Genomic DNA, 25,707 nt, shown 5'->3' with positions numbered 1-25,707 from the left:
CTGAAGGCGTCAAAACTATGAATGAACACATGTGGAGTTATGTACTTAACAAAAAAAGATGAAATAACTGAAAACTTTTTATATTCTAGTTTCTTCAAAATAGCCGCCCTTTGCTCTGATTACTGCTTTGCACACTCTTGGCATTCTCTCGATGAGCTTCAAGAAGTCGTCACCTGATATGGTTTTCCAACAGTCTTGAAGGAGTTCCCAGAGGTGTTTAGCACTTGTTGGCCCCTTTGCCTTCACTCTGCGGTCCAGCTCACCCCAAACCATCTGGATTGGGTTCAGGTCCACTGACTGTGGAGGCCAGGTCTCCACTTTTTTAAGTACATAACTCCACATGTGTTCATTCATAGTTTTGATGCCGTCAGTGAGAATCTGCCAACGTAAATTGTCATGAAAATAAAGAAAACACATTGTTTGAGAAGGTGTGTCCAAACTTTTCTTTTTTTCCAGTAGGAATTTACCTGTGCAAATTGATATGTTGTTCCTGCCTTTTATGTTTTATTATTATAGAAATATAATCCTGCTTGGCCCACTCTTGGCTCCACCCTATTGCACTGTATTATGTAGAATGTTTATCATATAACCAACATTTAAAAACATATATGACATAGTTATAAAAGTACTATTTGTCTATGAAAGGTTTGCTAGATGTAGAATTTCATTTTTTAACATTTATGTGTAAGTCCCTAACAGGGTGGAATCTCTCAATGTCTGAACAATAATCAATGAGTCCCTGAGCTCAGCCAATATGTATTCCTAAAACTTAAACATGTTACTGCTCTGATAGATAGGTGTAAAAGAGCACATTTGATTGGTGTTATGTATGAACACAACAGCATTTGGTGCATTGCCAGGGCCATAATACAATATAATATATAATAATGTAATATGTGTCATCATCATCTTCACATCATCGTTGACAAAACTGAAATGCTCACAAACTGCCTTTAGAGATAAAAGACTTTGGCAGTGCCAGGCTAGCCATGCTTACACCAGACCTGAGTCCAACAGTATTGCATGCATTTAAGGTTGAAACATGAGTAGATGCTCAGTGTGCCTGATCTGCTATCAACATCGATAAGATTTGTAATCATTCAGTTTTCCTGTTTTATCATTTAGCGTTTTTTATAGATCACGTCAATATATTAAATTCTGAAATGCTAGAGCACACAATGTACTGCTTGTTTGCACTCACACCATCTGACCAGACAGCACAACTTCAAAAAGATCTCCAAAATGTTTCAAAGGTTTTCAGCGCAAGAATTTACAAAATCGAACCATGTTGTACATGCATGATCTCTCAGCAACCAATCTCTGGGCTGAACTCCTTATTGGGAGGATGTTCCACATATGTTTCTGGGGAAATTGGAGGTGACCAGCGCTTCTCCACTGCCAAGGAATAATCCTTGCCGTCCTCTTCGTTCTCTTTATTGGTGTAGAAATTCTTAAAAAGCATCTCTACAGTATACATTTGTCTAATTAACCAACCCTATTATGATGCTCTTGTGTTTAGTGCTACGTGGTGGTGGTGATGACGTTTAGGCTGTGACAGTGTGAACACTGGTGTCAGTGAGGAAGTTGGTGAGGCATCAACAGCCACTTGGGTCTAAATGACGTTCTCAAAGAGTTGCATAGAACTCATGATGTTCTCATCCTGGAAGAAACAGGAGAACATGGAACAAGTTTGGTACCACAACATCATGAAGTAAATCCAAACAGATGTGTAACATAATAATCCAGAAAAAATACTTATTTACATCTTGTATGTATGTGGAGATTGTATGTATGATCACAACATTTTTTAGTATCAGAATGTGTGTTGTTATTGTGTGTTTATATTTTTTTTTGTAATGCATCTGTATGCATTAAAGTAGCATAAATATTGGTCAGATATATAATGGCCCTGCACAATGTGCAATTTAATGCTCATTAGCTCAGTCCATCCCAAAAGGAAAAATATTATTAGTCTGACAGTTTACATACCTTCTGACAAGTCTCAATAAACTCCTCAATAGTCACAACCCCGTCCCGATTTCTGTCCATTTTCTAGGAAAGAGGTCGTAGTTTGTGAGGGTCGAAGCAATGATCACACGTCTGTTGTATGGATAAGTTTTTGTGTGTGTGGTACCTGGAAGAACTTCTCCACATGCTCTGAAGGAGCTTCATCTCGTACACTTGGGTAGGTGTACCTGCCCATCATATCATAGATTGACTTCATGATTGCCAGCATTTCCTGTGAAAATGAGGACACACACACACACACACACACACACACACACAAAGAAAGTTAGACAGATACATCATATAAAACCAGTTATCAAAGGTGGACAAAGTACATGTACTTGAGTTAACGTAGAGATACACAAGGTAAAATGTAGTTCCATTATAAGTAAAAGTCCTCCCTTTAAAATACCACTTGAGTAAAAGTGCAAAAGTATTTGCCTTCAAATGTACTTAAGTACCAAAAAATTAACGTACCGTATTTATCATGTTTCTGATGTTCTTTTATTAGTTCTGTAAGATAACTCTTGCTTAATCAACTAATTTGGAAAGAATCTCTTTCATTTGTCTGACGTTCATTAAAATGATTATAAGCACAAAACATTGAAGGCAAACCATGTCCATTAGGTCGAAGAGAGGAGGGTTACAAAATGCTTGTTGTAGTGTTGTGTTGCTGTGCCCATTTTTATGATCTAACAGCAAAAATATTTCTGTAATCCTGTAAAAAGTGAGATTTTGTACTTTGAAATGTAGAGCAGTTCAAATAAAAAGTCTCTTTAAAGGAAAACACTTAAGTAAAGTACAGATACAGGAAAACGTTAAGTACAGTAGCAAATTACATTGACTTCGTTACTGTTCACCTCCACCAATACTGAGCCGCAGCTTCATGTTTTACCTCCTTGGTTATGTAACCATCTTTGTTGATGTCGTAGAGGTTAAAAGCCCAGTTCAGCTTCTCCGTCACAGACCCTCTGAGCAGCACAGACAGGCCAATGACAAAGTCCTGTGGTGAAGAGCCCGGCAGTCAGAGACCACAAGGCTGCAGAGGATCGCTCATATGCTGCATAAACACACACGTGCATAAACTCCAAAGTCTCACCTCAAACCGAATGGACCCGTTTCTGTCCAGGTCGAAAGCATTGAAAAGGAAATGTGCATACGTGGTGGCATCTGTTTTAAAAAAAAAAGAATGAAAGCCATGTAAAAAAAAAAAAATTGTATTCTCCAATAAACATGAACACGTGGACATAACACTGATATCCAGACTGGACCACAGGTAAACTGATCTTAGTTCTCGGTCGCTCTAGAACAGGGACTGTGAGGGTGAAATACCTCCTTGGGGAAAGAACTGAGAATAGATGCTCTTGAACGTCTCCTCATCCACCAGGCCACTAGGGCACTCCTGTCAGAGAATGAGAGAGGCGCAGTTCTTAACGTCCACGTATCGTCATGTCATGTCGTCCATAACGTCGATGATTGAAGGAAACAATGCGCTGTGTAAATGCTCGAGGGTGGCCATGTTTTACGCTCATAGACCCCTTGGGACAATTTAAGCCCAACCGATTGGCAGACTCACACTAGGTAATTTGCATGAATGTGACTAATTAGCCAGTACATTCGCAGGGAAATTGATTTGATTGACTGGCGCTTCCTGAGTTAATTATTATTATTATATTTTGAATGGATTGACAGCCTTAATAGAGACATATGAACACTTTTATCTCACGTTCTTGAAGCCCCGGTACAGCGACTGCAACTCCTTCTTTGTGAACTTGGTCTGGGCCTGCAGCTGATCTAGTCCCTCCGGCTGGTGCCGGACCGTGGACAGCTCCAGGTCACTGTCGCTGCTGTCTATAGAAGAGAAAAAGAGAGACGGAGAAAAAGATAGAAAAAGAAGAGAAGAAAGGTGGGGGAGACGGGTGAGTGCATGGGAAGCAGGGGGCAGGGGAGGAGGAGGACAAGAGACCAAATTCAAAGTGGTCAAGTACCAAAAGGAGGGGGATGAAGGAACAGGAAGAGAAGAAAGAAGCGAATGGAGGGAGATGAGCAAAACCAAGAAAAAGAAGACAGAATGTCCAGCTGAAGGATGCTAGCACTTTTTTTTAAACTGTTTGATACACAGACACCCCCATCCATATAACTAATTGAAAGGAATAATTAAATGCTGTGTCATGGTCCCCAGCAGGCAGGGCATGGATGGAACCCCAAACCCTGGTCACCGCCAAAGAAGACCGACATTATAGAAACATGGTAAGAACTCTATAGCTCATTGATAGAATTTCTCTCTGTGCTAAAAGGCGTTTGTTCTGATGGATGATTGATTCTACGTTTTTTGTGTTACCCCTGGACTGGCGCTGATTCACGCTTTGACCCCTGCCTGCCTGACTTCTGCCTCTGCCTGAAATCTCGGCCCTGTCTGACTCTCTCCGGTGCCACCCTGACTGCTCTGGTCACGTTTCTTGCCTGTCCCCTTTCTCACCACGGCGTCACAAACGTGCTCACCGAGTGACCAGCACAGAACCCGCCCCTTACGTCACACCTCCAAGGTTGTGAGCTTGAATCCTACCTCAGACCTCCCGCTTGAGGAGTATGCATGCTGGGGTGATCTGAGCAACTAAACAGCCTAGACACCTTGTACAGAAAAAAAGTGCTGAACAAACAAACAAAAACAAAAAAAAAGCATGAAGGGGTGAAAAAGAAATATTGGAGTTCATTTTCCTTACACTCACCATCTAAACATTCACACACAACAAACAGTGTGAGAGGAGAGGGTTTTAGTTGAGGAAAGAAGAAACAAGAATCAAGGAAAAAACACAACAGGACAGAATCAGGTTAAGACCAGCCATTGTATACAAAGCAGTTAGAAAGTGAGTGATGATTAAAGGACAGAAGAGACGGACTCCATGTCAGCTACTGCAGCATAACGACACCATTAACATCATCTATCATTGCTTTTAACAAACTTTCAAATACCCAAAGTGCACCATAAATCACAACACAGTGTGAGCGATGTCCCAGACAAATCACACCCAGCCACTATGGGCCACCACTTGTCTTATGGACTTGTCCCTTCTTCAGTTTGTTGTTGTTCCACATTTCCTCTTGGTCCCTTGTTGTTATGTTTGATTTATTATTACCAGCTCTTCTTATGCATAGCCTGCACATGACCCTATATATTTAGCCACGCCCCCTTCTTTGTTTGTTCGTCATTAACAAGTCCTGTATTTGCACCTGGGTCCCCTATACAGTGGAGGAAGTGGAGGAAGGTTGCTGGTTTAAATCTAGAACCGCAAAGGTGCCACTGAGCAAGGACCATCCCCACACGCTGCTCCCCGGGCGCCTGTCATGGCCTCCCACTGCTCACCATGATGGTTAAAAGCAGAGGACACGTTTCGTTGTGTGAACCGTGTGCTGTGCTGCAGTGTTTCACAATGACAATCACTTCTCCACACACACTCCCCAATATCATGAATAATATAATAATATGAATCCAAACCATTACATAAAACCATGCAACAATTGCAGTAGTGACAAATTATTATCTTATTGGAACATATTACGATTGAAACATATATACTCATTAATGGCTCTGCAATGCCCTGTGCTGGGCTGGTGTCCCACCCAGGGGGAGTCCTTGCCTTGCACCTAACATTCTGGGAGGGGCTCTGGCACCCACAACCCGAGTGTGATGAGTGTGACAGCATAAAGATAAAGAAAATATTGCTGCAATTGAAGACTTTATTTCATGTTTGCTAATTCACTATTAATTTTTTATTACTAAATAAATTACTCATAGCAATGAATTCATTACTAAATAAGGTATAATTAAATATTATTATGTCACATTGCTTAGCACATCAAACACATATGCATAATTAGTAAGGAATTAAAATTAGAATGTCTGTACCTGTCTCTGTGATGTCTATCAGTCCCAGCAGGTGCATGAGCTTAAGGAACATAAAGACCAGGCAGACGATGCCCACCGTTTGCAGCCCCTCTGTCTCCCATCGGACGCTCATTTTTCCCCACTATTCCTCCTCCAGAGCTGAATGTCTGATGCCAAGAAAAATTATGAACACCAACCCCATTGTGCCATTAAAAGTGCTTTGAATCCATATCTTCTTTACCCAAACCTGCAATGTCTCCTCTCCGTTGCTTTTCCCTCCTTTGCCACATTTCAAATAATCTCTTTAACCTTTAATTCTCCTCTATTTTCAGTGGGAATTGAAACTCCCTGCCACTCAGACTCTAAATGACGAGTAAGACCTAAAAGTGGAAATTTGCCCTAATTATCCTGAAAACCATCAAACAAAACCTACTTTGAAGGCCCACAGCACCATTCATTACAGACAACTGAGGACAATGCATATGAACAGCTTAAAGCCATAAAGAGTGTGTGTAATTAGAATTATCATCTCATGACATATTATGAATAAACGCTTATATAGCCGTCCCCCGCTGTGTCGAGGTCATTATGGTCTGTTCTCGATTCTTCTGCAGCTTTTTCAAGGTTTCAAGGTGATGCTAAAGTGGTCTCCATTTCCTACGTTTCCTTCAGGATCAATGAAGTATGCATCCGATCCGAGATTTGGGCATAAGCAACCTTCTGTTGGTCATAAATTGTGTGATAAGTAGCCTTTGCAGCACTGGTTTCCAGTTCTCTGAACAGGCACAGTGTGTTCATCAGAAGTTAACTGTTGTTGATGAAACACTCAGTGTTCACAGAACTCATTTCTGTGGGGATTTTGCCATTTTTGTGATCCTGTAGCATTAAAATGCAATGTGTTCAATTTTATGTCCTGTCTGGCCACACCCACCAGAGCTGTTAAGCAGTGTTTTAAAGTCTAAAGCCTCTTGGGGATAGTAAATAGTTGTTTGCAATATTTAGTGTTTAATGATATGCATATGATGACTTTAATTTGATAATTTGTTTAACGTAAGCATAGTGCCACTAAGTTAGGGTGCCCAGATCTCCTCTTGTCTGGGTAATTAATTACTTAATTACCCAGACAAGAGGAGATCTGGGCACCCTAACTTAGTGGCACTAAGTTATCAAGATATCTATTTCTACACGCATATTCGTTCTAGTAATAAAACAGCTTAAAAAATGGGGTTCTGGCAAATTTCACCCCCCATTCCAACCCCCCTGGTGCTTTCTCTGTTGTAGAAACAGGGCCAAAAAGGCTGCCAACCCCTGGACAAGCTGAACAGAAATATAAAATCTGGACCTGAAGGCGACACCAGATGTCCAAGTGTTTGATGTCCTCAGTCCAAGTGTGGCTCTCCGTGGCCCTATATGGCGTTCAATGACTCTTTAAAACTAATAAATGAACTATCACACTCATAAAACAGCTAAAACTAATGGTGGTCAAACTTCGCTCATAAAATTTTCTCATCTTAGGACAGTTTAATTGACTGTATGGATGTATTAATTAGTTAATTCAGTGCTAGATTCATGAGAGGCACATGCGGATGACAAAGAATATTTTTATATCTTATTAATTAATGGTGTATATTAAAAATTAAACACAATTATTATGCAATTATCATAAAGCAATGTATGTATTTTTCCTCAGTTCTTCCCTGTAATTCACTGTATCTTCCATGGCGCCCTCTGCTGGCTGCCCTAAGGCACAGCCCTAAGGCACAGAGTCTTACAACAGGGTTCTGCAAATCTGCACCTGAAATAAAAATTCAGTCGTGGTTTTCAGAGGCTCAACAGTATTGACACCCAACTCACTCACAACCCAATAAACCATAACACACACACACACACACACGCACACACACACACACACACACACACACACACACTTTTCCCTTCCTAAGTGCATCTGATGGATTAATGCAACACACACTGGGGACACACAAACAATTGGGAAATGCTTAGGATGTTGTACGAAGCCCTGTGGACCCAGTGGAGGTGGTGAGTTACAGGAGAATGGTGGCTAAGCAGTCATCCCTGCCGGACAACATCTCCCACCCCATGCAGGAGACCCTGACAACACTGAGCAGCACCTTCAGTGGCAGGCTACTGCACCCACGATGTGGGACACAGAGATTCAGAAGGTCTTTCCTGCCAACCGCTGTCTCTACAACATCCGACCACACATACAAACATAGACTAAAGCACACATCCCATTTCTCTTAAGTGCAATATGTGTATATCTACCCACTCAGTACATATGTAAAATCCTCACAAATATATATTTTGTGTATATACCAAAATATTTTAGTTTTACAACTCACATTCACTGTATTATTTTTTTTCTAGGACTATTTATTTGCATAAATTGAATCTTATAATATCGACATAGTGTCTGTGCTATTGTTTTTTGCTGCTCTTATCTTGTACTGTCCACTTCCTGCCGTGACAATGTAAATTTCCCACTTGTGGGACTAAAGGATCATCTTATCTTATCTTATCTTAGCGGTTAAGGAGAAGGTTGCCAAGGTGCCACTGAGGTGTCACTGAGCAAAGCACCGTCCCCACACACTGCTCACCAAGGGTTACGGGTTAAATGCAGAGGACAAATTTCACTGTGTGTGCTGTGCTGCTGTGTATCACAAGTGACAATGACTTCACCTTACTTTTACTTTGTCTTATCTTATGGCACTGGTCACATGGCATGGATGGAGGACGAAATTGCTTGACTTGACAGGGACAATACATGGTACATAGACATGGACTAGGGAATGCATACAATGACCAGGCAGCAACACAGCAGAAACAAGGTATCCTAGAAGCAGCAGGTGTGAACGACTAGAAAATCAGGGACATAGACCCACAGTACAATCTCTGATCTGGAACATGGAACCGGAACCCCTCCCAATGTCCGAGTCCTGACAGTTTACTATAATATAATATTACATAGGTGTAATATAATGATAGATGTTGACAGCTTTGGCTTAAATAACAAAATAACAAAACTCTGCACACACACCATTAACTCACACACTCCACCTAGTGTACATGCCATTGTACACGATGGGAGGAAACCGGAGAACCTGGAGAACTAACATGCCCCATGCACTACATCTAATTTAACACAGGTAAAATATGGCCAGGTATCTCTCTCTTTTATGCTGAGTGTGAGAATATGTCCACAATTGATAGTATTGATTCCTCTGCAGTGCCGTCCCCCAACCCCACATCATATCCACCGTTTCTCTGGTTTCACTGACAACACTGTCCATCGCTAAAAATAAACCAAAACAACCTTGTATGTGTGTGTGTGTGCGTGTGTGTGTGTGTGTCTGTCTATGTGTGTGTGTGAGTGCTAGAAGAACTGGGTGTTGGTCTCTCCCAACTCTGCAAACTAATGAACAATCTCCTAGAAGCAAAAGTCTGCGGAACAATATTGTGTTGCTGCTCAGAGAACAATAGGAGAACAGAGTCTCTTTCTCTACACACATCATGTCATTGTTTTTAATTAAAACGAGCACATTCTACAATAAACTGTTCAGGTAAATCAATATTTGAACAATGTTTGACATATGGCGGTCTTGTACTGTTAACATCTTCTTTGCAGCTTAAAAAGTGGTTATGATTTCATCGGTTTGTATTGGTGCCCAAGCCTAATATGTCCCCTCTGCTGGTTTTTATTGTGTACTTTTTATTCCCACATATTTATCACTGGTTAATTAGTATTTATCGAATGAATATGTCATTGCGCAGAGAAAACGTTGCTATTTTTGCCATACTTAATGTCTATTAGTGTAATCTCCTCACACACTGAGTGTGTCAATAAAGTATTCTTCATCTAGTGTTTCTTAAGGTAAATTTACATTTGAACTGATCATCCAGAAATGACTCTACTGATCAATTCAAAGACGAATTACCCCTGACCCCTCGCCAGGACAGCCTGAAAGTCCGAGGGGATTCATTTACAAGAATCTGTATTAAAGCTACCACGCTTCCAATCATTCATCCACGTCACCAGTTTAATTAATTAAGTGTATGGTGGCTTTCGTACTAAAGGAATGAAACCAGGTTATATATTATGCTGTGGGTCTGGGTGTGTGTGTGTGTGTGTGTGTGTACATCTATGAGTGTGATGGTCTATATTTGGGTGTGGTTTGAGGAACGGACAGTGTCCTTCAAGGTTCTGCAGGGAAGACGGCAGGACCCCATATTTAGGCTGCCGTAAAGAAAGCTTGCTCAATACAACATGCATAATTAATGGGAGGTAATGCTACACTAGGGTCTACCACCGCCTCTCAGTCCAGAAGGAAGAAGGAAGTTGGGTTTTACTGGAGGACAAAATGCAGCAGTCTTTCTGATGCTAGCTGCCGGGTGAGATCAAGGAGGTGGGGGTCTGTGATTAATATGGCATGGAGGTACAGCTGGTGGGAGATGTTCTAAATTCATCTGCAAATGTCTAATTGCCAATGGTAACCGATTGTGACAGGTGCCTAGCCTAGACCACAAAGTGAAAGGTTCAAACCCCACTTAACAAGACACTTAACCCTGAGTGTCTCCAGGTGGACTGTCCTCTTGGCAATGGTTGCCTAGCGGGTGAAACAGCAGGGTACCCTCCCCATACACTGCTTTTATGGCTGTCCACTGCTGTCCAGTGGACATGGGTTAAATGCAGAGGACAACATTTTGTTGTGTCACCGTGTGCTGTGTTTCACAATTTCCCATAGAATCCTGCAAGCATAGCATTCTAAGTTTCCATTACATTCACAATGACAATCACTTCACTTAAAAAGGGCTTCAATAAATGTAAATGTAAGAAATAACTGCAGCCATGCACACCTGCCCAGACACAAATTTCTCAGAGATGATAACCGAGAGGACGAACACTCCGGTTCAAATATCATCCTGGAAGTGCCACCGCAGACTTGACATCCTCTGGACGTCCTTTATAGATAAATTGATACCCAAAACCGCTCAAGACTATGGCGCATAGTCTCCACCTGTAAGTCAGACTTACAGGTGGAGAATCCAGGAAGAAATCCCACTTCATCACGCCTCAAAAACACAAGGTAGTTACAAAAAGTGAAAAAAGAAGACGTTTTTTTTAAACACCATCCTTACCTTCCAGTGACATGGGTTCCAAAATGCCAAACTGCTTGAGCACCGCCACAAACAGGATGACGACTACCCCAATAGCAAAGAGTTCCATGCCCTGGATCCCCATGGCTGGGGAGATGGGAGGGCAACCCAGAAGGGACCCTTGAGAACAGCAGGAGTGATTATCTTGTCAGTTTTTAATGAAAAATGCTTCTCAGGTTGCCTCCATCATGCGAGGAGCTCAGTCGGTCATTGCCAGGTCGTTCTTCTCCTGCATTGAAAAGCGTTTGAGGGTTACAGGGCACTATTTGCTTGATCTACCACCATTTGCGTGGCAGCATTCCCTCCGGTGTGGAAACAGCATTGGTATCAGTTTTCCATGTTTTCCTTCAACGCTGACTCTGTTGTGACTTGTGAAGAGGCCGCATGTTTCTCAACGCGAAAAGTGGAAAGCACGCAGGACCTGACATGCGCGAAGCGAGTGGATTCGAAGGCGAAGGAATTCCGTTTCAGCCTTGCGCTGATCACTGCAGACACTGTCATAGAAGGCACCCCACCACAAGCTTCGAATCAATCAATACCGAGCGTGAGTGCCCCAGATCCAAAAACCGTAAAAGGGACCGTAAATCCATTTGCTCACCGGGTATCCAACATCCGGAGTCACTTAAAGATTTTCAAGTTGGTCTTGATGTTGGTAATCTTCTGTAACTGTTTAGTGGAAAATCCCCATTTCCTTTGTGTCCGAAAACGGAGACGTCCGAGAGGTCGTCCAAGAACAAGCGCGCCGGGTGCCTTCCTCCCAAGACGTTTGGCCGTTATTTCATCCTTCTGCTGCACGTCTTTCTGTGTCAGCACCAAGGGCTCCAACCTCAACTGAATCTTACACTCTTCCTCGTCAACTCTCCTTCACTCCCTCCCTCCCTTTTGCCCTTTTCACTCGATACCTCTCTCCTACCGCCCTGTAAGAGACTTTCAGTGGGCACGGCATCTCTGCCCATCCCTTCCTCCCTTGCGTCCTTTTCCTCTCCTCCCGTGTCTGTCTGTCCCGCTCAGCCCCCTTTCCATCACGTTTCACACCTTCACCCTTCAAGGCCATAATAAGCCTCTCCAATCACCCATTCACCTTCGCTTTTCAACCCGCCGATATCTACCACTCTCTCTCCCTCACTTCCTCCCATCTTCATAAATACATTTTTGAGGACAAAAGCCCATTCTAACACTGACTTTTCAAAAAAGTGGAGGGAAAGAAGAATGAAGGGGATTTGATTTCCCCATCAGAGCAAAGCTTCAGATCAGATGTTTCCTTTATATATATATATTTTGGTAATAATTTTCATGACTTGCTATATGAAAACCACTGAAACCACAGTGAACAAGGTGGACATTATATATAGCCCACATATAAAATAATGTAACTGTTACAGAAAAACATGGGACCAAGTTCAGCTGTAAAGTTAAGATGTAAAAAAAAAAAAAAAAAAAAAACTAACTGGCTAACTTTATACTCAGAAACTTCTTTCAGGGTCCAGAGCTTTCAGATCATTTCCTGGGGTTCAACTTACAACACAAAAATTAATGTTCAGGGACTAATTACCATACTCTACATTAGACCATTAGAATCAAGATAGAGTTCACTGACAGCAATCAATATCTGCTTTATAGCCACTTAAAGTCAATCCAATGTAGGATGAAATAAAACAGTTGCACATACAACAACATCTACCTATCAGCGTATCTGAGGTCAGCACATAAAACAAAAATACACTGAATCTCATGCACTGTTGTGTAAAATAAGCTGGTGAAACCACGCACCCACTTCTACATGCGCTTATAAAGAGTGAAAAAAGAACAATGGCACCAGAAGGAAGACCACTTTAGTTGTGAGATCACGCGAGACTATGGCTGGTTGACTCCGGCTTTGCTCAGTGGCTCTTCAGTGGCACTATGGCGGATCCGTATTCGGACCAGCAACCTTCTGATTACAGGGCTTCTTCCTTAGCCACTAGGCCAATAATGGCAGTGGTGGGACTTGGAATTGACCTCCAAAGCTGATGTCATTGTGAGCAGTGGGCAGCCATGAAAGCTGTGTGTGGGGATCATACCTTTGGGGCAGTGGTGGCCTAGCTTGTAAAGAAGCAGACCTGTAATCGGAAGCCACTGAGGACCCCTTGATCAAGGTACCGTCCCCACACACCGCTCACTGTTAAATGTGAAAAAAGGTTAATGTGAACCACGTGAAGTCTTGGGTAAAATTGTGCTCTGTGTCCTCATCTATTTTTTTTCTAGATTTATCTCGTATACACATGATATTAAGCTTTAAAGGGCAATATAAAATATTGCACTTTGGCCAATCAGAGCAGAGTTCATAAATATGTTAATGAGCAACAAAAAAGGAAAACCCGTTTGAAAAAAAAAAAATGTCTGTAAACGAGCTTGTAAAACCTTCCCTGGTCTTTTCCCCCAGATACCAAATTCACAGTTCTATTCAACCCTCGTCCCTCGCACATCTTTCTAAATAATGGCCCTCTTAGGCCCTGCACTTTTAATTAAGCAAATTAACATGCTTTCACGACATCAAGCAAACATTTTTTTGAGCATGTGAGCTGTTGGCTTCAAATCAGAGAGTCAGAGAGCAGAATGCAAAGGATATGATTACTCATCTTCGGCTCACTTTTAGGTCAGAAGCTCAGAAATCAATAGACCCTGAGACGTCTCACTCATGCTCTTTTTTCACTGCCAGTGGTTCACCATCATGTATGCACGAAGGTACACTCACATAATATCAAATAACTGTAATAATTTGAGCTGAACAGCCGTTGAAATAAAATATCTTTCTATATTTTCCTTTAATATGAAGAAGAATAAACAGAAAAATATACATATTGGCTTTACTAAAGCTGCTCAATTCCAGCACCCTTCCATATACAGGGTCTTGAACACCGACTCAGTGGACACAATGCTGGATCATTACCTCCAGATGGGAAGGGAAGTTGAGCTTTTAGCCTTTTAGCAGGTTCCAGTAAGACCATTAGAGACTCTAACAGGGTTTTAAATGATGGGGCGAATGCTGACACAACAGAGACGCTTTCATCTTACCACCCTGATCTCCAGACAAAGCACACAGTCAATTACATACAGATGCAGAACGAGGATCTGCATGTTCACCACACCGTGGAAAATGCTGAACCCTCTCTGGCCTGTGCAAAAATATGCAATGAAACACTGAGGCGGCTAAAATGCTGCACCAGGGCCATTTCAAGGCACTCTGGGGGACATGGACACCCCAACCCCGAACCAAACCCGGTCCATTTCATATGAAAATAAATGTAATGAATTTCAGGAATCTTCATGGATGAAGATGAAGCTGAACAGCAGAGGGTGAACAAAAAGCCAAAAGTACCTGAGCGATGGTAACGCGCGGTGCTGTGGCGACAGTCGGCCAGGAAGCTGGGCCGCGAGAAGCGGCGGCGCGCCTCCAGGGACAGGGTGGCGATCACACCCCCCATGTTCAGCACCCGTTCGCTGACCAGTATCCAACTTTATCGGCACATCACCGCACGAGCGGAACGCACTCGGCGCCACGCCCGACTGCGGAGGTGATGCGGCTGCTACAGGTGTAAATAGTGGATGAAGGGCAGCAGGACTACTCAGGTGTGTGTTAGTGTGTGTGTGTACGTCCATGTTGCATGCACACGTGCCTCCAGCCATCATAAAGGCCACATTGCACAGTCTGTTTGTTGACCACAGATGCACAGGAAGGTGCGTGAGGCAACAAAGGGGTCTGACCTAACCGCGACCTTTCACATGAAACGCCACCCATTCCCACCGTGTCTCGGCCGATCCCGCTGTCCTGCTGATCTGAGGCATCGCTTTCTTCTGCACCCACAATCCACGAGCTGAAGTCTCTCTCTCAGAAATCCCTGTGAGGTCTCCACCTCGACCTGCTTATCCAGTTCAGTACCTCAGTTCAGAATGAGGAAGATGGAGAATCCCGGGAAAGGTCGCACAAGCCCCCTCGATTATCAGCTAATTAAAAAAAGAATAAGAAGTTCTGAAGGAGCACCGGAACAGGAAGTTCTAGTAGTCCTGGAAGTAAACAGAAAGTAAGCTTGGCCAATTTCAAAGCCTTTCCAGAATCTGCAGGAACGTTTATGGCATGTACCAGACGCCCTTATCCAGAGCGACTTACAATCAGTAGTTACAGGGACAGTCCCCCCCTGTATCTTGCTCAGGGACACAATGGCAGAAAGTCGGGTTTAAACCTGGGTCTCCTGGTTCATGGGCGAGGCTACTTCCTACTAGGCATTTCAGTGAGTGAATAAACTACAAAATAAGGACAGACAGTCAAAAAGACTGAAGGGAGAACAGCAGGCAAACAATCTGAAAAGTACATGATTAAAAATCCAATCCAATGGACAGAGCTCTTCTTCAGAGACGTTTCTTGTAGTTCACCACTAGATGGCGCAACGACACCAATATTTAAATTGTTCACCATTCGCAAACAATATTCTTCTAATCTACCACTATCCACATCCAGACTGTGGACTCCGGCTGCTCCCGTTAGGGGTCAAAAATTTTACACCATATAACCATCCCAAATGACCCGGTCCGTCATGTGTGGCTGGGTTGCTCTCTAGAGGGTTTTAAAGTCAAAGTGAAGTGGTTGTCATTGTGAAACACTGCAGCACAGCACACGGTGACACAACGAAATGTGTCCTCTGCTTTTAACCATCGTAGTGATGTAGCGCAGGCGGCTGCTCACCGGGGCCCTGCGAGGCGGCACTGGAGATGATCCAGCGCACCAGGCAGCACTTCATCAGCGCTTTCCTCGTGAAGCGCGGCCGCTGCCACTTCACGCCAGTCTTCGGCCGCCCTGGGCCTCGGTCCACACCGTTCACATCGCCCACCATGCTTCCGTCCACCGCTTTTCCGTCCTCCTGAGTCAGAGAGAAATAAATCTGTCAAAATTCTGCTTACTTTTTAAAGACAATAAAGGTAAACGGCCAGTTTCCTGTTCATGGATCAATCCGGGTCCAAGAGTCGGCAGCAGCTGAATTTTCTTTAAACGATTTTAAACGGTGTCAGTGACCAAAAACAAAGGTTGAAAGTCAATAAAACAACAGAGGAGGAGGAGGACACAGGCATGGATTCTTTTTTTTTCAATTAATCAAAGTACAAACCCACACGTAGCGCTCTACTTTGGGGCATGCGGTGAGGAAACGGGAAGAAAAGGTTGAGACATTGACATTGATATTTGACATTGTTTTGTAATTATTTTTTCAAAACACCCAAGGTGGCTGTGACAGCACGCGCAGATATTCATCAAAATGCATCAGTCAGATGTTCAGAAATATTGATGCTGATAACCTTGCTGTTTTTCACGGAAGAACAGACCAATGAAAAATCTTTACGTGAAATCAAAGATGGGTTCGTTTTTCCTTTGATCCTTGTATTTATATTGCACAACACCGCCAATGAAGGCTTAGCTCCATAACAATCTGTTCATACCAAAATATTGCCAGTAAATCATGTAACACCATCGCCGTTTCAGCGCTCCAAGGTCAATGTGCTGGGCTTAGATTTACACAGAATATAATAACATAATAATAACATCATAATCGTTACCAGGATCCAGGAGGACGGCTGTCGGTCATAAAACCTCAGCCGTCAACAGCAGTGGTGATGGCAGCCTGGGAACAGCTGGTAGATGTAATCCCAGCCCTAATCTTCACCAGCGCACCACGCGACTCCCACAGGAGCGCCACAGGGCCACAGCATGGCTATCGGAATGTCTGCCCGGACGGGTGCACACAACTTTTCCAGAACTGTCTGGAGGCTGCAGACTGAACAAATATGCAAAACGGATTTACTAGATAAGGAGACAACTCTGTCTAGGTTGCTATTCCATGTACATTCACGAGGGAAGCAGCTGATTGCATTTCAGTCACATCATTATTTGCGAGTGTGATGCACCGGTGTTCCTGTATTCATAAGAACAGAAAAAAAAAAAACGAAGCTGACAAAATTACTCACAGCGATTAATTTGAAATATTTACTGCATTAAAATACATTTTATACGTTTATGATTAATCTCTATAATTATCTGAATCACAATAAATTTGATTAATCAACATTTAAGTAATTAAATGCACATTTTACAAAGAATGAGTTGTTCCATGGTCCAGTTCTGATGCTCAGGTGGAATCTACATTTACATTTACAGCATTTACCTGACGCCCTTTATCCAGAGTGACTTACAATCAGTAGTTACAGGGACAGTCCCCCCCCGGAGACACTCAGGGTTAAGTGTCTTGCTCAGGGACACGATGGTAGTAAGTGGAGTTTAAACCTCGGACTTTGTGGTCTTCTGGTTCATAGGTGAGTGGTGACCACTGTAGAGGGTTTCCTTGGTGGATACGGGTCAGCATGGACGCCCAGACTGGTCAAACACAACGAAACAGCATGATTTTGGTCTTTCAAATCCTTAGACGTTGTCTGAGTCAGTGGTCGGACAACAGACCCTTCCAGACACGATAAATAACATGATAGCGATCCCAGCAATAAAAAACAGGAGAGCAACAGTTGAGCTCAACACAGCCGCCAGGCACGCCAGAGACCACTCGTGGAGCTCACCAGCAGCAGAAGCTCCACCGAGCAGAATAAGACTCCGGAATAGCAATATTAGGCTGGGCTTCGGGAAAACGGATGTCAGGTAGCATTCGTAAGTAATCGTCCATAATGTCAAAACCAAAAACATCTTAAGATACAAGACCAGGACGCTTATACCAGTACTGACTGTGCATGGCAAGTTACTAGTTTTCATTTATCGATGAAAATAAAGATTCCATTATTGTGAATATGGGGTTTAGTGTACGGGAAGAAAGCACAACTCACAAACGCTCTAAACAAAATCAGAGGAAGGACCGGAAACAGCAAGGGTACATTTACATTAGTAATTACAGAATATAGCAATCAAGGTAATCGGGGGAGAACAAAACATGGCAAACATGGAAGAAGTCCAGTCAGGAGAACGTGGGACCAGAGTTCCGGGACATGTCTGGAATCGCAACCATTTCCATCAAAACGCGTAGCAAACGTGCCCAAAAATAACAACTTTTATTGAAAGATCAGTCGGGGTTTGTGGAAGAACAGAATGGCACAAATAAATGAGATTTCTGAAGATGGTTACAAAAGTTACAAATCCCCCTGGACACAGATTATGTCCAAATTAAAGAAATTCAAGACAACTGAATGACCAACGGAGATCATTTCGAAAAGTAAGGACCGTGATGCCCGTGAAGGAACGTAGCTCAAAATTGTCTTTTGAACTGGCTTATGCTAAAAAAGAGAACAATCTGCTTCATGGAAATGATTACAACTCCTCCTTTGGAGGGGAAAATACAGTGGCTGAGCTGACACACCGTCCCACTGTGTGGTTTTCAGTGGGCAATTAAAACCTCTGTTGCCAGATTTTACTCCCTCTCCACTTCCTGACTAAACTTTTGAAGGTCAATAAAGAACAGTGTTAACGACAATTTCTGTGTAACTTTTGGGGGTTTTGTAGGAGATGTGGCTACCAGCTCGTGTTTCCATGGATACATGAGCTCTTGTGTGCCCGGTGAGGCGTTGCAAGATAAGACTGTATGGACTTCTGGAAAAAAAAGGGCCAAAACACAGAGCTTTCTGCCCCCCTAACAGATTGGGGGATCTAGATCCAGGATTAAAAATGACGAATGACCTTGACTGTAGTGAAGGATTTAGCAACCTGCGCCCAAACCCCAGACCCCTCCTACATCTTCTTCCTAATCCCACGAGGCGGAATTCTGTTTACCCATTCGGACGGACATTCATTACAGCCGTGGGAGGACTGCTGTGGCGTTTTTTTGATTAGATGAAAGCTTTGGCTCCTAAATCCATGATCTCTGCTGCATAAACCTCCGTGGGATTACGGTGAAATTCGAAGTGCTCTTCTCGTGAACAGGGGGATGAAAAGGATGCGCGAATGACCAGAGGAGTGCAGAACTACAACAATTATCCAAATGGATGGTGGGTGGACACTCTCCCGGCCATCGATGGGAAGAAAAGAATGAAATCCGGGGACACGATGCAAGGAGGGGAGGGGAGAGGAGAGGAGACGGATTACATAATGGCCACAGGAGGAAATAACCTGCACACTCTTCAATCAGGAGGTCACAGAAAGGAACGAACACCGGGTTTAAAACATGCGCCACAGAGTAGGAACTGAGCGAATGATAAAATCAAAGAGTAGGTCCAAAATGACCAATAGCTTATTACAATGAAAAGGTACAACCACTTAAAATCCAACAAGCATAACATGATCAGCCACAATATTGAACCAGAGTTCAGCCTCTCGTGTTTTGCTGGGGACTGGGAAGCCAGTGACTGGGTAAGACATGCAGGATACGAGCCAATCAGAAGCAAAGTCTTTTAGCGGAGGGCGGAGACAATTGGTAAGAATTGTGCCAGGATGAGTGGGAGGAAAATTAAAGTAAAGTTTTTCTTTTTGTCTTAAAGTTTGTGGCAGCTTGGACGTAAAGCTACTTTCAGCATAAATTTAATTAGCAACTGGTAATGAAATAATCTCCGAAAATGTTCCTTTTGTGAAATAATGAATGAATGAATGGTAATGGTAATGCTTCCTTGAGACCAAGGTTAGGTTTGCCACCAGTGCCGCGGTTTTTTCTTTTCTGCATGAAAAGGTGCGGGAACTATGGGATGGGCGCGTGGGTGGGACAAGAGGATGTCTTTCGTCCACGGATGGAGGCCGGTGTGACACGCCGACGGTGACTGGGGGTCTTTCTACTTTCTGAAGCGCGTGGCTGCTTCCGGCTCAATCAATTATTCATCACGAGTCAGGCGGCCTGGACGCACACGGCCGTAAAAGTGCATCTTTACGTCATGCGTGAAAAACGTCCGCCATGCCTGAGCACACGTCAGGCCATTACAGCGGCGAAAACAGAAGCGGAGGAAAAGGGAAATAAAGACCGCCCCCCCCTTCCTCAAACCGGGGGTCTCGTCTGGCGGGAGACGACGAGGTGAGGGGAAGCGGGAGAGAGGTGCGTTTATTTTTAGCAGAGACGGTTTTAGACGCGGCACGTGCTCCTCCTCCACCACCTTTCAGCATCAAGACACCTGCTGCTAACCTTCGTCCCTCAAATCCATCCTCTGTTTTTCCTGTTTTTTCATGGGAATCGTAAAAACACACACACACAAGCCAGAGTTCGGTCCAGCTCCCATCTGTGGTAGAGCCGTGCGTGTTCTCTTCTCCACGAGAACGAGGGCATTTGTTGCTTTGTTTTTTTTTTTTTCTCCTCCTCTTCTGCCGCCCACTGTCCTTCCTCATTCATTTCGTCTCCTGTCGGTTTGAATTCGCTCCCAACGTGGGCCTCCTACGCCAGGCGTTATTTCGTTTCAGCTCTCCTCCCGATTCGTCTTTATTTTCCGTCTGTCTGAGCTCTCTTCTAAGAAGTCCACAGAGAGAGAGAGAGAGAGAGAGACTCTTACGTAACTTCTGAACCCGAAGGATTTCGAACTACGTGCACCGTTGTCTGTACTGGAGGCGACGCGTTTTTACATTTTTAAACGGAGGAGATTTATCGGGGTCATGTTGCGGTACAAAATCCGGGGAAAGCGAGGGTTGGGCGAGTGGGTGGACCGCAGGTCCGTGGTGTGGATGAGCGTGGACGGTGTGCGGCTATTTATTCCTCCGAGATGAGAATGGGTGTATTATAGGGAGCCGAGGCGCGGCTCGGGAGAGGGGGGCGAATTCGCGACGCACGCGTGCATGCCGGGAAGGAAAAATGTGTGTGTGTGTGTGTGTGTGTGCGACCATTGATGAGGTCTGTACCTTTACTCTGAGATGAATACAGAACTGTGACTCCCTGGGGAGTCTGCATTGAGCGGTTTGATTGAAAAGAGAAAAAAAAAAAAGCAGCCCCAGGCTGAGAGAACATGGCCTACAGTGCAGAATGCGTAACGGTTCCAGGGAGACCACTTACAGACCAGGGCCCATCCGTCTTTCTCAGGCCCAGACCCGACGTACGGAACCAGCACTGAGCATTGATCCTTGCCTTTGTCTAGAGAGGAACATCGAGTGAGAACTTCCAGTCAGCAGAAAGCCTACAGAGAAAGTATTCCTAAGGTTGGATATTAGACTTTCAAAGGTCCCCTATCATGAAAATTTCACTTTGCGAGATTATTTAACTGTAACACGAGTTCCCCAACCCTGTCCATGGTCCTGCAGTGGCTAGAAATGGCGATAGGTGTAACGAGTGCTTTGGACATTCTGCTTCGTCATTCAGAAAGCGATCAGATCTGGAATTTCTCCCGCGAAGGAGAACAAGTGAGTTTTTTTTATGGAAAAAATGGTCACGCCAAACATTGGTTGGTGGATGGTCTTGATGATGTAATTTCTGCAAATGACCGCCCACTTCTATAGGCCTCCCTCATCCTCATTTGCATTTAAAGCTACAGACACCGAGATGGCGCGTCCTGGGAAATCTCATTGTGGGACCGGATCAAAGTGGCTGTAAATCTGCACCAAGGTGGAATTTCGGAAAGAGACTTCAGATACAGTGTTAGGGGGCCAATAAGACCGATATAAAAGCAAAAAAAAAATCTGTCGTGGAACCTTTAATCAAAGTATGTTTTACAGAAGAATCATTTTTTTAGGTTAATATTATATATTTTAAGTTTATTTTCTTTCATTTATTGGCTGCATGTCTGTGAAAATTACTTTATACATCAATACATTTAGCTTTCTTACAAAATGACACATGGAACACATGTGGCGGGGTTGAAGCCCTTTTAATGACAGCTCATTTCCACTTGTTGTGGGATGTGGTTTCAGGCCCAAATTATTCATGAGCCGCCGTCTGCTCCGTCCAGGTAACAATCGGAACTTTGTTGCCGTCTCCCATTTGCGTGTCCTTCCCTTGCGCACGAAACGAAGTGTAATCGATTCAGTGGGCCCTGCCGAGCTCCTGCAGATGTTGTGACCTCAGATTACAAGCGCCGTACATCAGATTTCACGAAGTCATGATTTATTTAGCCGAAAATAACGTAAAGCCGCGCGCCTCCTTCCTGCTTAGGTGGAGTGTGAGGGGTTCATGTCCATGTATTTTCTTTTTTGGTTACACACAGTTTTAGTCACAGTTTTCAGTGATGGAAGCAGAGGCAGGTGAAGAGGTCACAGGTCGCTCCACCAAACACGTGTTAATACCCGAGGAGCGATGCCTTCAACATGACTGGCAGGAGGTCAGAATATTTTTTTATTTTAATGTTCAGTCATTATTTCTTTAAAGTTTTGCGCCGTTCGAAGCCACTAATGCTTGTGCCATGGCAGGTTGTAATATTGGGATTTTTTTTTTAGTTCAACAAAACAGAGCAAAGAACAGACTTTTTATTAAATAAAAAAAAAAGATATTTCATACTTTGTTTGCTTAATTTGATTAGTGGCGTAATAGTCAGGAACGGAGCAACAATTTCAAGTTCACAAAACCCATACGCGTTCAACTGAAAACTGGTGCTCACTTTGAACCCGATATAGGCCTAATTCAGACATGGGGAATAATAAGAAAAAAAAAATACACCCCTGCTGCACTTTTGTCCAGTTTTTATGTCTCTGTCACAGGTTTCTATAAATCAAGCAGCGAGCGGCCATGGCCGACAGCAACATCAACACACAATGACATTTTTATCATAATATTATTATGAGTATTATAACATGAAAAGATTTTTATTGGTCACCAGGGAGCCATCTCTGTAGTGTGTAGCTGACTAGTGACAGCACCTTAGGGCCCTATGAGTTCCGCAACGCGGACGGAATGAGTCCACTATAAAACATGGAATTGTGCATAATTGCCGTTTCTGGCCACCGCAGCCCACTACACGTGTTTCACGTGTTCGAGGCGATGGCGAAGAGGACGTCCGTGCCGAATCTGTACCACTCGCCCGATCGGTTCATTTAGGCCTCCCAAAATGACAGAATTCTACTCTTGGTGCTAAGTTTCGAGCGGAACGATACCCAAACTACTTTTTATGAATCGGAAGAACGCCACTTTTGTAAGCGAACATGTGACGCCCATGTACAGTCAATAACTCGCATCAGAAACAGAGAAAAGAAGCGAACTAGCGCGAGCCATGCAAAGCGCGGTTTTATCATCGTGGTCCCAGTTCATTATGCAAGTGGCCACAACTTTTATTCATAATCCAGGTTTATCTGGTACGTTTTTTTATGTTGAGGTGAAGCACTTTTATTTTACAAATGGCAGAGTGTGTTTGGTTTACAAAAGCAGAGAGGAAATGCCCAAGCACACAGTGATTACTGTGTAATCACCCACTCCATAATCACATAGTGATAAAATATGGTGAATAAATATGTTTATAACGGAAAAATATATACAGCATGCTTAGGAATAAAACGGATTTCAGAGGACCCCGGCATCTCATCGCCGTGAGTGTGTGTGCAGACTTGTGACTGTATTGATCAGTTCTGCTTATTGCAAATCGTTACCAAGCGGATTTTCTTCAATCATCCTTCTGGCAATTCGGCACGTGGACGTCACCTCTTCCTCCATTTTTCTTTTTCCTCCCCTACGTTACAAAACTGCGCTCTGGCAAGAAGCATTAAACACGTCTCTGGACAGTCTGATGATTGTACCATCGAAGCAAAAACCAAGATCACTGGCTCATCCAGCTTATACGCATTTCATCATGGAAAATCGCAACGTGACTAAGTTGTGTGTGTGTGTGTGTGTGTGTGTGTGTGTGTGTGTGTGAGTGTGTAGTGTGTGTGTGTGTGTGTGTGAGAGAGACTGCATGGTGCGGCCGCATGACATCCGATATGCAAGTAAAAGTTAATTAGAACTTTTAAATCCATGCAATGAATTAATTAGAGGCCAGTTAGGACTCTGTGATCTGATCTGAAAGCAGACACCGACAGCACCACAGTACCTGCTGAGGCACATGGGTAGAATTTAGAATTACGTTCTTTATCTCCTACTTTGGCGCTTGTGATTTTTATATTTATGGTGAGTTTTCTTTATTTTCATGACCATTTACGTTGGTAGATTCTCACTGAAGGCATCAAAACTATGAATGAACACATGTGGAGTTATGTACTTAACAAAAAAAAGGTGGAATAAGTGAAAACATGTTTTATATTCTAGTTTCTTTGCTCTGATTACTGCTTTGCACACTCTTGGCATTCTCTCGATGAGCTTCAAGAGGTCGTCAGCTGAGATGCTTTTCCAACAGTCTTGAAGGAGTTCCCAGAGGTGTTTAGCACTTGTTGGGGTCCAGCTCACCCCAAACCATCTGGATTGGGTTCAGGTCCGGTGACTGTGGAGGTCAGGTCTCCACTTTTTGTTAAGTACATAACTTCATAGTGATGCCTTCACTGAGAATCTACCAACGTAAATGGTCATGAAAATAAAGAAAACACGTTGAATGAGACGGTGTGTACACACACACACTGTAAACCAAGGCAAAGGTCTAAAGCTGGAGAAGGACAAGGTCCTGCTGCTCAGAGGAGAACAGAGACTCTCCCTCTACACTCATCACGTCAAATTCTACTACAAACGATAAATCAATGTGCAGCTCAGATAAACAATATATATATACATATACCGAGAGAGAGAGAGAGAGAGAGAGAGAGAGCAGTGGGGACAACGTGACAGCACCAGACCCAGACGACATGACCTCGCCTGACCTGCGGGAAACTCCTTTTTATACCAGAGTGTTATTTCATGTGAGCGATGTCCACTGCGTGTCATGCAGGTCACGTCACGGCCGCGAGGAGACGTGGAAAGCTGTCATTTTTGTCGCCCGTTCGCGATAAGAGCCGGCGACAGCGCGCGCGGTTTAACGCGCGAGAGGAACGCGACACGGCGACACGAAAAGAAGCAGGAGCGCGGGACCGACCTGCATGACGACGTCCGCGACTCCGGAGAGCAGAAGGTCAGAAGCGGCGACAGCGGCGGTGAGAGAGAGGAGGGATTCTGAAGCAAGGGAGAGGGGGAGAGAGGGAGGGAGAGGGAGAGAGAGAGAGAGAGAGGGGGGGAGATGGAGAGAGAGGGAGAGAGAGAGACGGAGAGAGAGAGGGAGAGAGGGAGGGAGAAGGAGAGAGAGAGAGAGAGAGAGAGGGGGAGATGGAGAGAGAAAGGGAGGGAGGGAGATGGAGAGAGCAAGGGAGAGAGAGAGACGGAGAGAGAGAGGGAGAGAAAGAGAGAGGGAGTGGAGGAATCTTGAAGAGAGAGATGGAGAGTGAGAGAGAGGGTAGAGAGAGAGGGAGAGAGAGAGAGAGGGAGTGGAGGAATCCTGAAGAGAGAGGGGGAGAGGGAGAGAGAGGGGGGTAGAGACAGAGGGGGAGAGAGAGGGGAGAGGGAGTGGAGGAATCCTGAAGAGAGAGATGGAGAGTGAGAGAGAGAGGGTAGAGAGAGAGGGGGAGAGAGAGAGAGGGAGTGGAGGAATCCTGAAGAGAGAGATGGAGAGTGAGAGAGAGGGTAGAGAGAGAGGGAGTAGAGGGATTGGAGAGTGAGAGAGAGAGGGTAGAGAGAGAGGGAGTGGAGGAATCCTGAAGAGAGGGAGAGGGAGAGAGAGGGGGGGAGAGAGAGAGGGAGAGGGAGTGGAGGAATCCTGAAGAGAGAGAGGGGAGAGGG

The 25,707-nt window shown here is 44.0% G+C and overlaps 1 protein-coding gene across 6 annotated transcripts; it reads right to left on the bottom strand.

The window, feature by feature from the left end:
- Nucleotides 1-352: 352 nt before the first annotated feature.
- LOC114799546 (calsenilin-like) lies at nucleotides 353-25,102 on the bottom strand. 6 transcript variants are annotated; one of them, XM_028996291.1, is made up of 10 exons: nucleotides 24,971-25,102; nucleotides 15,789-15,963; nucleotides 4,737-4,739; nucleotides 3,734-3,858; nucleotides 3,340-3,409; nucleotides 3,107-3,177; nucleotides 2,903-3,010; nucleotides 2,135-2,239; nucleotides 1,990-2,052; nucleotides 353-1,660 (listed from the first exon to the last, which is right to left on the bottom strand). In XM_028996291.1, the coding sequence occupies exons 1-10, from the start codon at nucleotides 24,974-24,976 to the stop codon at nucleotides 1,613-1,615; spliced, it is 774 nt and encodes a 257-aa protein (XP_028852124.1). In that variant the 5' UTR covers nucleotides 24,977-25,102; the 3' UTR covers nucleotides 353-1,612. The 6 variants fall into 6 exon arrangements, with proteins under 6 accessions (XP_028852124.1, XP_028852129.1, XP_028852125.1 ...); XM_028996292.1 differs by lacking the exon at nucleotides 4,737-4,739 and having other exon boundaries at nucleotides 1,583-1,660; XM_028996294.1 differs by lacking the exons at nucleotides 15,789-15,963; nucleotides 24,971-25,102 and adding an exon at nucleotides 14,427-14,654 and having other exon boundaries at nucleotides 1,583-1,660.
- Nucleotides 25,103-25,707: the final 605 nt, after the last annotated feature.

The sequence above is a fragment of the Denticeps clupeoides genome, chromosome 11 (genome assembly GCF_900700375.1).
Source record: "Denticeps clupeoides chromosome 11, fDenClu1.1, whole genome shotgun sequence".
In the NCBI taxonomy this organism is placed as follows: Eukaryota; Metazoa; Chordata; class Actinopteri; order Clupeiformes; family Denticipitidae; genus Denticeps; species Denticeps clupeoides.
Note: the sequence above shows the minus strand (reverse complement) of the source record. Positions and strands in the feature narration are given on the sequence as shown.